Source organism: Ixodes scapularis, unplaced genomic scaffold (assembly GCF_016920785.2).
Source record: "Ixodes scapularis isolate PalLabHiFi unplaced genomic scaffold, ASM1692078v2 PGA_scaffold3__209_contigs__length_174095766, whole genome shotgun sequence".
Lineage (NCBI taxonomy): Eukaryota > Metazoa > Arthropoda > Arachnida > Ixodida > Ixodidae > Ixodes > Ixodes scapularis.
In genome coordinates this window covers 69,611,891-69,624,212 of record NW_024609868.1, presented here as the reverse complement: position 1 = coordinate 69,624,212, position 12,322 = coordinate 69,611,891, and the positions used below count along the sequence as shown (strand labels likewise).

The 12,322-nt window shown below is 50.3% G+C and overlaps 1 protein-coding gene across 3 annotated transcripts in view; it reads left to right on the top strand.

Annotated features, from left to right (window-relative positions):
* The window catches only part of LOC8036118 (LIM domain transcription factor LMO4), a 150,293-nt gene that overhangs the window by 125,270 nt on the left and 12,701 nt on the right, over positions 1–12,322 (top strand). For 2 of the 3 annotated variants that reach the window (XM_042292485.1, XM_042292487.1), the window contains one exon: positions 1,889–2,401. In XM_042292485.1, the coding sequence (XP_042148419.1) occupies positions 1,959–2,401 (443 nt within the window). In that variant the 5' untranslated portion in view covers positions 1,889–1,958. Of the gene's footprint in view, positions 1–1,885; positions 2,402–12,322 lie in introns of all 3 variants that reach the window. The other variant, XM_042292486.1, reaches the window with a different exon arrangement.

The following is a 12,322-nucleotide window of genomic DNA, read 5'->3' as shown; positions in this document are numbered from 1 at the left end:
TATCAAAGGGGCGAGAGCGCAACCCTAAGAGAAGAGAGAAAGGAGGACCGGACGCCGCTTTTCTCCGCTAGGGGATTAGCCCGTCGCCCAAAATTGGTACAAAAGCGCCTTTCCTCCCCGTCCGTGCTTTTGACGACACTGCGCGCTACTAATAACAGAGTCACGTGCCTCCCTCCGACGCGCTGATTGGCTCGCTGAGGTCGTAGCCTTCACTGTTTGCCGAGTTTCGGTGAGACAGGAAAAGAGACCTTGCTGGTGCGTCGTCGCTTGGCTCGGTTTGACTTGGCGTTTGTTTTAACCGGCGTCTCGGTTTCCTATCGTGAGTAATCGTTCCGACCTCGTCTACGTGCTCGCGCTTTTGCTCGGGGGAACTGATTACGGTCGTTCCGCCGTTTCAGGTCGTTTGGTGTGTGTGTGAGAGCACCGCCGACTTGGGTTGGATGTTGAGAGCTGATTTACATCGAGAGTGTCGAGTAAAGAGGCGTGTGACGTGTGTTTATCGGGGATTCGGCGACGATTTGCCGGTCGAAAGAGGCAGCGCGTACTGGAATCTGTCTCTTCCTGTCGAGTTCGCAAAGTGGATTCGTCAGTGGGCTGCGCGATAACGTAAGACGATGGAAGCAACGCATTCGTGTACCGTGATTGCAGACCAGAACCTCTTTATTTCCGTTTGCTTGAAAGTACTGCCCACGTGCCCAGGTTTTGTTGTTTCAAACAGTTTATTTTTTTTTTATTTTTTTTCTGTTTGTAGGTTGAAGCGTACACTTGCTTACTTAATTTCTGTGGTCTACGTTCATCGTAGCTAACATCTCTCCGGGCTCTTCCTTCGCCGAGTTGTTTGCACGGGAGTTTGTCTGTCCGAGTGCATTCGTACGGACATGTTTATCTTTTAGCGTACTCTCGTGGATACCTTGAGACGATGTCATTTTTCACATATCGTTTCCAGAATTTTCACCTCTTACCGGGTTCTATTGAGAACGTTTAACCATCTTCACCATACCACTCTCATGCTTACTGACAGGGCCAGAACGGCAGGGCGTCTCTTTCCGACGCTCGGGCTCTAGCGCATGCGCTCTCGGGACTCGCGAGACGCCGAAGCGTTATCGAAGGTAGAATGCTCACGCTGGAGGCGGATCAACTGAATGACCCTCCTGCCGTTCTAATCCTGTCACTCTGGGAATTCATCAACGTACCCTAGTAGGGAGTTCTAGTAGACCGTTTCTGCTTCCCACTAAGCACCCGCATAGCGAGCGCTCCGTAATCCGCCACAAGACCTTGAACTATTCAGGCAAGGCTGGCGGCGCGCATGCGCAGCTGCAGCATTTTCTTTACGGATACCGTATAGCGGAGGTGAAAAATGATCTAGTAAGACCCTTTAATACCTTCAGAACGGGCCGTTTTGTCCGTCTTGTTCCACAATACTGATCACCCGGCGTTCCTCGGGAACAAGTGAACTGTCTTCTTCGTACCGCATTGACGTATGCTCGTATGTATTGAGGAGGGCGCGCCCAGGGTCTCAAGGGTTATTCACACAGCCCCTTTTTCTTAGGTTACGTTACGGAAGCTTACGCCGAGAGTCACCGGGTCATCCGTGCCTCGCACGAAACGTGGTAGCCGATTGAAGTACAGCTCTTCACGCGACTTATGAAGCGCGGATGTCTCGGCGACTCGTGACGTAAGAAAACGTAAGCGAGCGCTCCTGCGTGAATGGGTCTTAAAGACCAACAACCAGTTCGCGCCTTCCAATTTTCCCCCGCTTCCTCCTCTCCCCCTTTAACCCTGTCCACCGTTGCCTGTTTCCTCCTCCCCCAGGGTGAGGAGGAGCTTCTGCCTTGCAGAATCTCGTGTATGGTCGTCGGCCTTTAAGTGAGCAACGTGTCTTTCCCAGGCGGGACCCGGTGGTGGCATGGCCCGAGCAGGCTGGCTGCAGCAGCGTCGGCAGCAGCAGCAGCAGCGCCATGTGGGGCGGCCAGCCTAGCGCGGGGGGCCCCGGCCGCTGGGACACCGGCGGGAGCGTGGTCGAAGCCCTGAAGGCGGCGGCGCCGGGGGCACCCCAGGCGCCGCCGCCGCCGCAGGGGCCACAGGGGCCGCAGCAGGGGCCCCCGCAGCAGCAGGGCGGCATGGGGGGGCCCTGCGGCGTGGGACCCTGCGGAGGCCCCTGCGGCCAGCAGGAGGGGCAGCAGCACGCCCTGTACCAGACGCAGCAGTACGAGGAGGCCGGGGCCCGCTGCTGCGCCGGCTGCGGCACCAAGATCCTAGACCGGTACCTGCTGCACGCGCTGGACCGCTACTGGCACAACGGCTGCCTCAAGTGCTCCTGCTGCCAGGCCACGCTGGCCGACATCGGCATGTCCTGCTTCGCCAAGGCCGGCATGATCCTCTGCAGGAACGACTACATCAGGTGCGCTTTCCTCTCTCCTGGCCCCCTCCTCCTCGCACAAGAGCCGCCACCACTGCTGATGCATCATACAAAAATTCAGTTGGTGGACACTGTCAGTGTTCCTCTACAGACACGTTTGAAGCATGCAGATGTCATGCTTCGAAGATGGTTGCAGATAAGTCTCATGTCTTTTGCCTCATGTGTGGAGTAGTGACTGCTGCTTTCAGGCCTTCTCACACACACATCAAAGCTCTTAATGCCAAAAGCAGCACTGATACAGCTCTTACTCCAACGTAGCTTAGCACTGATACATGCACTGTATGAGGTAGCTCTGTATTGTATGAGCAAGAGGCACGGAGCCAGGATTTTGTTTCGGGGTGGAGCCCGCCTATGACAAAATGCTGTATGAGGGGGAGGGGAGGCCCTAGCAAAATTGAAGATTGGGGGGGGGGGGGGGTATTTAAAGGTACAGTGACAGGGTATTTGTGCTCGCCAAGAATTTTTATTTGTACATGACACATGACAGCCCAACTACCCAGAACAAAATTTTCAGCTCGAAATTCGTTTTCTTTCTGCCCGAAAACCGCCGATCGAGAACTGGCCGGGTGTAGTCGCGCTCACTTTCCTGTTCGTGGTCACGTGCCGTTTTCTATGGTTTAGACTCAACCACCAAATATAATCAAAGTTGTCGGTCATTGAAGACACACACACAGTATTAAAACTCGAAAAAGAAATGTGATACCCATTTTTTGTGACTGATAAAAAACTGCAAATACCTAGAACGAAACAAAAGTTGCACAGTCACGTCACTTCCCGCAACATTCTCCTCCTCTATATTTCTTCTTCCTCCGTAGCCCAGTTTAAATTTCGACTTCAAGCATCTCAGTTTTTTCTTCTTTTTTTTTTTTTTAATATAGGTGACGCTTCTGGCACCATTACGAATCGCTTGTAAAAAAAAAATGAAGCAATTCGTTGAGGGAGTGTCAGTGTCCCTTTCAAGCGCATCACGGATGCACGCCAGCCAATGCTCGTCAGGTCCCTGGATCCGTCTTTTGAAGCGACAGCTTTAAAGTGATACTGAAGCGAAACTTGAAATACACCTTTTTTGGTCAAAAATAGGCTTAATATGATCAATGATATCAAATCATAATCGCGCGTTTGAATTTTGAACGGATGGCTATATTTTTCACCCTGAAGGGCCCGATTGGGCGCGCGCTCAAAATTCAGCCATCGGAGAACGCGATGCGTCTTGGGATATTGGGCGCATTCGTGACGTCGCTTGTGCCAGACGGGAAGGGCTACGGCGTGGATGTTGTGGTTACGAGAGTTGCCACTTGGAGGCGCGTCGACGCTTTACGACCTGTAACAACGTGGCCGTTTGAGATGTGCAAGGGCTGCACGCACGCTGCACCACACTGTGCGCTGCACCACGGCGAGTCGGCAACCACGGCACCACTGGCAAAACCAGCTCTGAGGCCGGATTCTTAAAGCGAACTCACGACGAAAAAAGTGCGTACGACAAATTTGAGAGAAACCCCGTATTCTCGAAACGAAATTTTTGTAACTTTTGCGCAGGTTACGACAGAATCCTACGACAGCTCCGAAGCTGTCTTGCGCACTTTTTACGATCAAATCAACATGGCCGACAGCGTCGCTCAGTTACTTGGTAGTGACGACCGACGGACATTTGTTTTTCTACGTGCTCTTCTCGTGCGTCCCGACTTCAACCAGCAAGAAAAAAGGCAGGAGTACTTGAAACAGACCACGGCGATCAGAAACGCAACACCCGAGAAGAGCTTTCTACCAACCAAGCGAGCTCGGCAAAATATAGTAGGCCTAGTAGCAAAACCGACTCGGCGCACCGTTACTCCGGCGGTCCTTGGCCAAGACCGTCTGCCCATGACCGGCTGGCCTGCTGAATGGAATATGCCCGCGCGACCCTTGTGGACCCTTCCCGGATGAATACTAGTTTGATCCCTGAACTAAATTTCATAGGTCAATCTTTTCCCCTTGTCATCTCGATCTCCTTGTTTTCCGAGACAGCGGTGACGAACGCTGTCGTCGAAAAGGGACTCTCATTGATTCTATCTCCTTGTTTTGTGTGATATAGAGCTCAAATATACGCCATACGGATTACCTTCGCAACACGGTATGTACACGGTATGCTATTTTTATTCTGACACGACGCTACGTCACTGTCCAGCTATAGCAGTTCGTGGGAGCTACGCGATGTCGGTCAAACCTTTCTTTGCCGAGTGTCATGTCAGTATCGAGTTGCAATCGTAAAAGATCGGTCCAGAAGCGCTTAGCGAAACGCGGTCTAACAGAGCGAATCCAGCACTTCGATCAAACGCGCGTGTCCGCTCCGAGTGTGAACAGGTATTTGCGTGGCTCTTGCTGACACTCTCGTGCTTCAAACATATCTTTTTTAACGTCGGCTCGCAGCTCGCGACTCGCAGCAACTAATACCGGCCGTGCCAGAAGCATGCTCGGGTCGTGTCGTGCAAAGAACCGCAACGAGAGCGAGCTCACTGTGGCCAACTACGCTTTGGCTTTCTCCGCCAAGGCTTTGCAAACGCGTTCAGGCCTAGGCTTATTCTGCCGGCACGCCGTATTGCCGCAGAACGGCGCTGCTCCTATGCCACAAGTGATGTCACGAGAACTTTCCCACCAGCCACCAGATGTGAATTTGAAATCGTTTAATTAGGTTTAAAATTAGTTTTCCTGTGTTTTACAGCGCGATATTGATATTTCCGAGGTGGTGCCTGTCCCTAGCCCATATTTATGCAGAAAGATCGGCGCTAAAATTTCGTTTCCGTACCCCTTTAATGTGGGAACCATGCACAAGCCTTGCTTGTTCGTGGTGGTGTTGGTTGCACCGTCTGAAGGCCACGGGAGAAGCTCTTGCTTGGACGTCATAATTCGGGCTATTGCAGAGTTTTCGTAGACCGCCTTTCCCCCTCCGTTGAGTCCTCCGGGACGAAGAAGCTGCTAACGGCGCCAGCGCGCCGATGGTCTGAACTGTGGAGTTCCGGGTACCGAGCGGTTTGCGGAAAGCGTTGCGGGCCGGCGAAAACCATCTACGAAAACTCCCTATTAATTAAAGGGCAACTCCGCTTCATTTTTGATATTGAGAAAACTATGCAGCCCTCTCCCAGTATCATCTAGGAAGACCACATGTCAAATATTATGATGGAATTCCGTCTATATATTTAATAAACTGGCCAGCGAATCTTCCGATGAGCCAAGTCGCCGAAATCTGCTAACTCTAGCGTGCGACTTGAGGCACAATCAACAGTGCAGTGAATACCACGGAGTCTGAGCAGCCAACACTGAGCCACTACGTCAGAGTCATGTCTGTCATTCTCACGTTTGGTTTGTTTTTACTTCTCTGAGCGAAATTGAACGATGACGTCATGAATTGCTCCTCTCGGTGTTGGCTCAATGATGTCCACGTGGCACTGGAGGCACTTGCTTCATAACCGCTCTCAGCGACCACCATTCAAAGTGGCATCCGTTGGCAATCTGAGCTGTATCGCCAGGACGTAGGCTCCCTCGTTAACTGTAAAAGGACTCAAACATGTTTCGCGAACATTTGTTCGTTTTCTTTTCGTTTAGTCTCGTTAAATCTGGAATTCCTCAAGAAACAGGGTGCACGTTGGTCGTCACGAAGAAACCGACTTCACGAGCCCCATCGCCAGTTACAGCGAAAAAAAAAAAAAAAGCGCGAGGATTAAGGAAATTGGGCTATAATAATATAAGAAAAAAGAGAAAAAGAACCGAGAGGCGTACGGCAATATAAACGTTTATTATGAAAACAGAGACAACAAAATGCAAGACAGACAACGCGAAAATAAACGTCTAGCAAATTTATGAGCAACGCAAATCATGGACCGGTGCTTCTCTCCATGCCCCTTTCCTGGTTCCCGCTCCTGTAGCCGTGGTAGCATCTCCCCATGCCAAACCTCGTTGCCTGCTGGAGCAGAATTTGACTTTAATCACGTCTCTGTGCCTCCTGGAATGCTGGTGCTACAGTCTCGAATTTAAGTACCCCACCATCCCACCCCCCTTTCCCTTCCACGCCCTCTTTCTTTATCCCTCTCTTTCTCCCTCCCCTCTCTCTCTCTCTCGCGTTCGCCATCCCTCTGCCCTTTTCTTTTGCCCCCTTTCCGTCTACCACACCGAAGAGTCGTCGATGTTGTAAATAATATCTTGTTTTTTTTTTCTTGTTTTTTTCTTGTTTTTTTTTTTCCGCCGAGCTTTTTTTTTTTTTTTTTTTTTTTTTGGCCAGTGTAGTATAATACGTCATCTCCGTTTACCGAGTGCATTTACGGTTAATGTACACGCAAAGCGTCTTCGGCGCAATTCTACTCAAATGCTGCAGTTGCCGTCGGTTTTCTTATTTTTCTTTTTGTCGTATGATGTGTAGCGTCCTGTTGCTTCTGAGGAGTCCCCGATGCCGTGTGTTTTACTGATTTATTTGCGTTCGTTTTTTTCTGATAATACTACAGCTGTTCTTTTTTTTTTTTTTACATTTAGCGTTATGCGTTTATGTTTTATGGAAATACAGCGTGTTCCGCGTTGTGTCCAAGTCTGACCACAGTCTACTCTAGCCGATTTCTTCAACTCCTCCACGTTCGTAACATGCGTAAGTGTTGTTTTTTTTTTTTTTTTTTTTTGCTGTTTTTTTTTTTTTTTTTTGTCGTAAGATAAACTTTGGTCGCTTTGTGTGACGCACCTCTTCACAGTGAAGAGACTCGTGTCACATTAAGGGGACACCCGTGTCCCCTTAATGTAGCCGAATGCAAGCGCGTCAGGAGCCACGGGCGCCGCCGCACGAGAAATCTCATTTCCTTGAGTGCACAGCTTAATGCTTACACTCTACTACGCCGTTGAAAACGCCAAAGAACAAAGGGATAAGAAAAAAAAGGGCAAGTAAAATTGGGGAGGCTCGCGAAACTCGCGTGTCCCTTCCCCACTCCTTTCCACATCGGGAGGGGGCGAAAGAGACGATTGGAAGAGGATTGTAAGGGGAGAGACGTGACGGATGCACGCCAACATCAGGATGATTAGGGAAAAATGCAGAATCCCTCTCCCTGTATACACGTGCACGTTCGGGAGAGAGAGAGAGGGGGGGGGTAAGGGGGAGGGAGGGGGGAGAGAGCTTTATGCATGTCTCCGCTCCTCACTCTCCGTTTTTCTCTTCCGTTCCTTTATTGCTTCTTTCTCGTCGGCACAACTCGTTTTTGGTCCAGGCGTTGTCGCTCTGCTAATATCGCGAACTCATGCACCTCGACGGCAAAAGGGGGGCGATGATTAAAATTGCCCGCCGCCGACAGAATTAAAGCCGGGAAAATAGAAAGGGCGTGCACAGCACACCCTTTCCCTTCCTCCCCTCCTCCCTCACGCTTTCCCTAAGAAGCCGGCATACTCGGTTAGTTTAAAGAAAACAAGAAGCGTAATTGCAATATAAGCGGGACGCGGTTTTTGAGGAATTATTAGGTTCCAGTTTCTTTTTGCTATATTGTTTTGTTGTGTGTGTTTCGAAGGGTATATAGTATTGTTGTGTCGTTATATAACGTCTCTGATTCAACCATGTATAGGGGCTTAGAGCGATGAACGAGTATCCCGTTCACTAAGCAAGTGCCCCCCCCCCCCCCCCCCCCCCCCCCCCCCCGGGGCTGCCGCCATGTTGTACTATTTTGACCACTAGACACACGCCCGTACCGCCGAACTCAGAGACCTCACTCAAACTACGCTCAAACTGAAGTTCCCCTCCACTTCCTCCAGGAAGGCTCAAGGGCCGGCGCTGGCCAATCGCGACGGCGGATCCGTCCTCGCGATTGGCCAGCGCCGGCCCTCGCGCCTTCCTCGAGGTAGTGGAGGGGCCTTTCAGTTTGAGTGTAGTTTGAGTGAGGTTTCTGAATTCGGCGGTGAGGCTTCTACGCAAAACTGAGCCGAGATTTGTATTACGATCGCGGTAATAAAAAAACATGATAAACTATTTTCAATACTGTTAGCTCCAGAGGTTAGTGTCTAGAACCGATAAAAACCCCAAATCCAGCATCGCGGCTGACGGCATCTAGCGGAGCGATTGCGAAGCTGGTCGAGTTTTTGGCCCTAAAAGCACATTTTGGATTTAAAACAAACTAAATATAACTCGTCGGTACTGTAATTAAAGATCAATGAGCAATTATGGGTGTTCGGTACTTAGTCAAAATCTAGACGTAAAACTATAAGGTCAAGTCAACGTTCCTAGGACGCTCAGTTGGGAAGCTCACCCTTGAAATCTGGGCCGCTGGCGTCCACCGAGACCAAGCTAAATACGACAACAGCGCCACTCTTTATCATTTGTCTGTACTGTGGTCACCTTGAGCTTTTAGAAAGCATGTTTTTGCGTAAAAACCAACGGAAAAAACTTTTTTAGTAACTTTTATTGGAATTTAGTACAAAATGAGGGGCGCGTGATGTTTTGTAATGTCTTTAGTTAGCAAGGTTGTGGGGCACAATTAATATTGTTTTGAAACAAACATGCCTTAGCGGTGATTTCAGGTAGCGCGTCCCGACCTTGGCGCATCCTAATTTCGGTACTGACTCCCCATAGACCGCTCCACATAATCGCCTTCTGCGGGCTGCCATTTTTGATGTTGTGTGGAACTGATTCTGCACATGCGCATCTTCTGTAGAATATCACACGTTGCGCTTGCGTTTACTCTCCAGTTACTGGACATTTTCCGCCTAAGTGATAAGCGCTAGTGAGCTGTGTGAGAGGGAGCAATGGAGGGAACCGCGCTGCTGTTCCTTGTTCGACGTCTTTTCGCGTTAGCCATACCTGTGGATGTCGGTTGACCTGGACGTTCAACTCGCACGTGGCTTCACGCTTGGTCGCCTGCACGCGAACCGTACGCCGACCATTTCCGTACGCCTTGCCAATATAGAGCTTTGTACTCGATAGCGATACGGTGGAGGCGCAAAAGCGCCGATGAAATATCGGGCTTTGATATGGGAATTGTTAGAACGATCTATACTATAACTCTGTTTACAAGACTCGTGAAAACGCGTAGCGTTAGCCACGCCGACTTTCTGCGGAGCTCGGGGCGACTCGAGTACCATTTTGCAAGCTGACTTTATGACAGGCTGTCAGTACTCGAAGCGGGGACCGCTGGCGTGATGCTACAGTTTGTCTGTCCACGGCGACACAAACTCCTGGGAGTGCGACTCGTCGAGCGAAGATTAGCACCGAAGTTGAGGGTCAGCGCAACAAAACAGGCAGTCTCTACCTCTTCATTTGTAAAGTGGCACTACGCTAACACTGGTATACCCGAGCCGTCGTTGGGAGGTTTGGGGTTGGCCAGGCTGTAGCTTCATAAGCTGGAGGCTCATGTCAAGAAGAAACTAGTTTGAATGTGGAATAGAAGCGAACTCACTCATGGACGTTGCCCAGCACAATTAAGTTTACAGTTTTTATTTTATAACGATGGCTTTTTTTATTATTTCTTTTTTGTATTTCCAGTGATGCTGACGAAGTTTTCTTTAGTATGTATCGCGGTTTATTAATGTACCTCGTTTAATTGAGCGAGCAACTCGAATGCGTTCCTGCAGTTGAAACTTCCTAAAATTTTCAACCGTCTGCGTGTCAGCCAACCTTGCGAATTGCGCAGGAAATGGCAAACATTGCCATTAGCAGGAATAGTATAGTGAGGGAGAGGGAGACCCGATCAACTCCTTCTTAAATTGCCACTTATGCTGGGGCACTGAGCGTGGACGTTCGAGGTGTCGGGTATCAGCAGTACCCGCTAAGTCCTCCGCAGCGAAGAAGCCGCTACTGCGCCTGCGCGCCGATGGCCTTGACTGTAGAGTTCCAGGTATCGTAGCCGGTTGCGGAGGGCGTTGCGGGACGCTGAAAACCATCTACGAAAGCTCCCTATTGGGACCGGAGCGTTACGGTAAAAGTGTTCGACCGCAGCTGCAAGACGACCCAAGGCATAGAGACGATTGAGAAGGTTCTTGCAAAGCGTCAGTCCCAAGACGGGCAGAGTTGAGTATCGACGTAAAAAGAGGATGGGTGGTCAAAGAGGTACGACGACCGTAAAACTGGACAAGCATGCGTAGGAAGGGCCCTGGAGTGTCATTGTCTACCCCCCCCCCCCCCCCACACACACACACAGACGCACGCACACTTTTTTTTTCCTTCGTCTCTTCACCGGCTTCCTCAGAGCCACGCCGGAGAAAGTGGAAAGATGAGCTTCTATTGACACGGCAGAGCTGTTTCTCGGCCGGAGAAGTGGGGGCGAGGAGGAGCGCCGCATTTGGGGAAGACGGGAGGGTAAGGAACAGGCGCGCGGCGGTTTGCAGTCTGAAAGCGACGGTTGAGGCACATAGATTACCAGGCAGTCGAATAAACACGATCTTCTTCCGAATTGAACTCGGCAAGAAGATGGGCAGAGAAATGAAGAGAGGGAGAGAAAAAAAGGGCGAGGGAGTCGAAGTAGTAGGGAGGGGATGTTTTTATAGAGATGCAAATGGGGGAACGAGGTTGGATGGAAGGAAAATGGAAAGCACTTTTTTCTTTTGCTGTTCGTTGAACACGTTCGTCGGTGCCCGGTTGGCTCCGCCGTGAGACGTCCGTCTTCTCCGCCGGAACGTTTATTTATTTATTTATTATAACTATTTTTGAAGTCTGAGGCTCGCGCTTGTATACGTTCTCTCGCGGTTTTCCAAGATTTACAACGAGAGTGTGCGGGGTTTCTCTCTCTCTCTCTCGAAGCTCTGAATTTTTGCGAAGCTTGTTTCGGTCGACTCGGTCGGAGTATAAGGTTCGTGGACGCAACGTTCCGTAGCCTGTTGTTCTGTTGCGAGCCGGCTACTCCGTTAGGACACATCCGGACATGCCACTATCTGTTCCCGAGATTGTGGCCTTTTATCTTGGATGTCGTGTCAGGTAGGGCCGAGGGGAGGAAGTGGCCGAGTGGGCTAACGCGTCTCAGCTCGGAGCATGGAGCGAAAGCTTGCGCTGGAAACCTCCTGGGTTCGTTCCCCGCCACCCCCGCCCGTTTTTTTATCTGGATGAGTTTCGTACCGGCACGCGTTCGTCTAATCACCACTGCGTGATATACGTTACCCAGGTTGGCGGTTGTACTGCACTGGCTAAATTTCTCATCTACAACTAATAGACCGATTACCCGTTGAGGCGTGTCCCCATCAAGGCTGTATAAACATACAGAGCAAACTAATTATTATTAGGTAGGGCCGCTTAGGTTAGGCGCCGAGATATGCGTGGCTTGCAAGTTGCGCGTGACGTCTTACAGCAAAGCTCCTTCCTTCCGCCGCCCGTCGCACCGTTCCAACAGCACCTAGAATATATTCAAAGCCCGCGCGCTCGAATTTTTGTTGTCGTTGCAGCGAGATGGACCGCGGACTTGGGATTGGACACGAGCGCTGCGTCAGAGTTCGGCGTCAGGCTAGGGCTCAGTCGCCGAGTTGGCGCCAGTGATAACGTTCCATAGAGTTAGAGAAGGCTGTTCGCAGGCTTTTGAATATTCTAAGTGGGGTTGGTCGTACCATTAACAGGGGAGCCACCGAGCCTTCCTCCCAACTGCCTGTTTGTTTCTTTCACTCCTGTTACTGCTCAGCCTGATGTCCGCACGCCCTTTTTTCTTATACTTTTTTACTTCATATATCCTTTGAAGTTGCGTACTTTGTAGAAAACTACGTCTTTTCTTTTCCGTTTTTTTTTTTTTTTTTTTTCGTTTAAGGGCACAAAGTGGTTTTTGTGCGAAATCGCTTATAACTTTTGAATAAGATAACGGTTGGTGCTGAAACTTTGGCATCTTGCTCGAACGGCTAGGGCTACGTCCTGATGGAGTTAGCGCTCTCTGCGAAGTCTAGTTTATTTTTGCGGTGCGAAAAACAGGGTTCGGATATCTCGCAGACACCCGATAC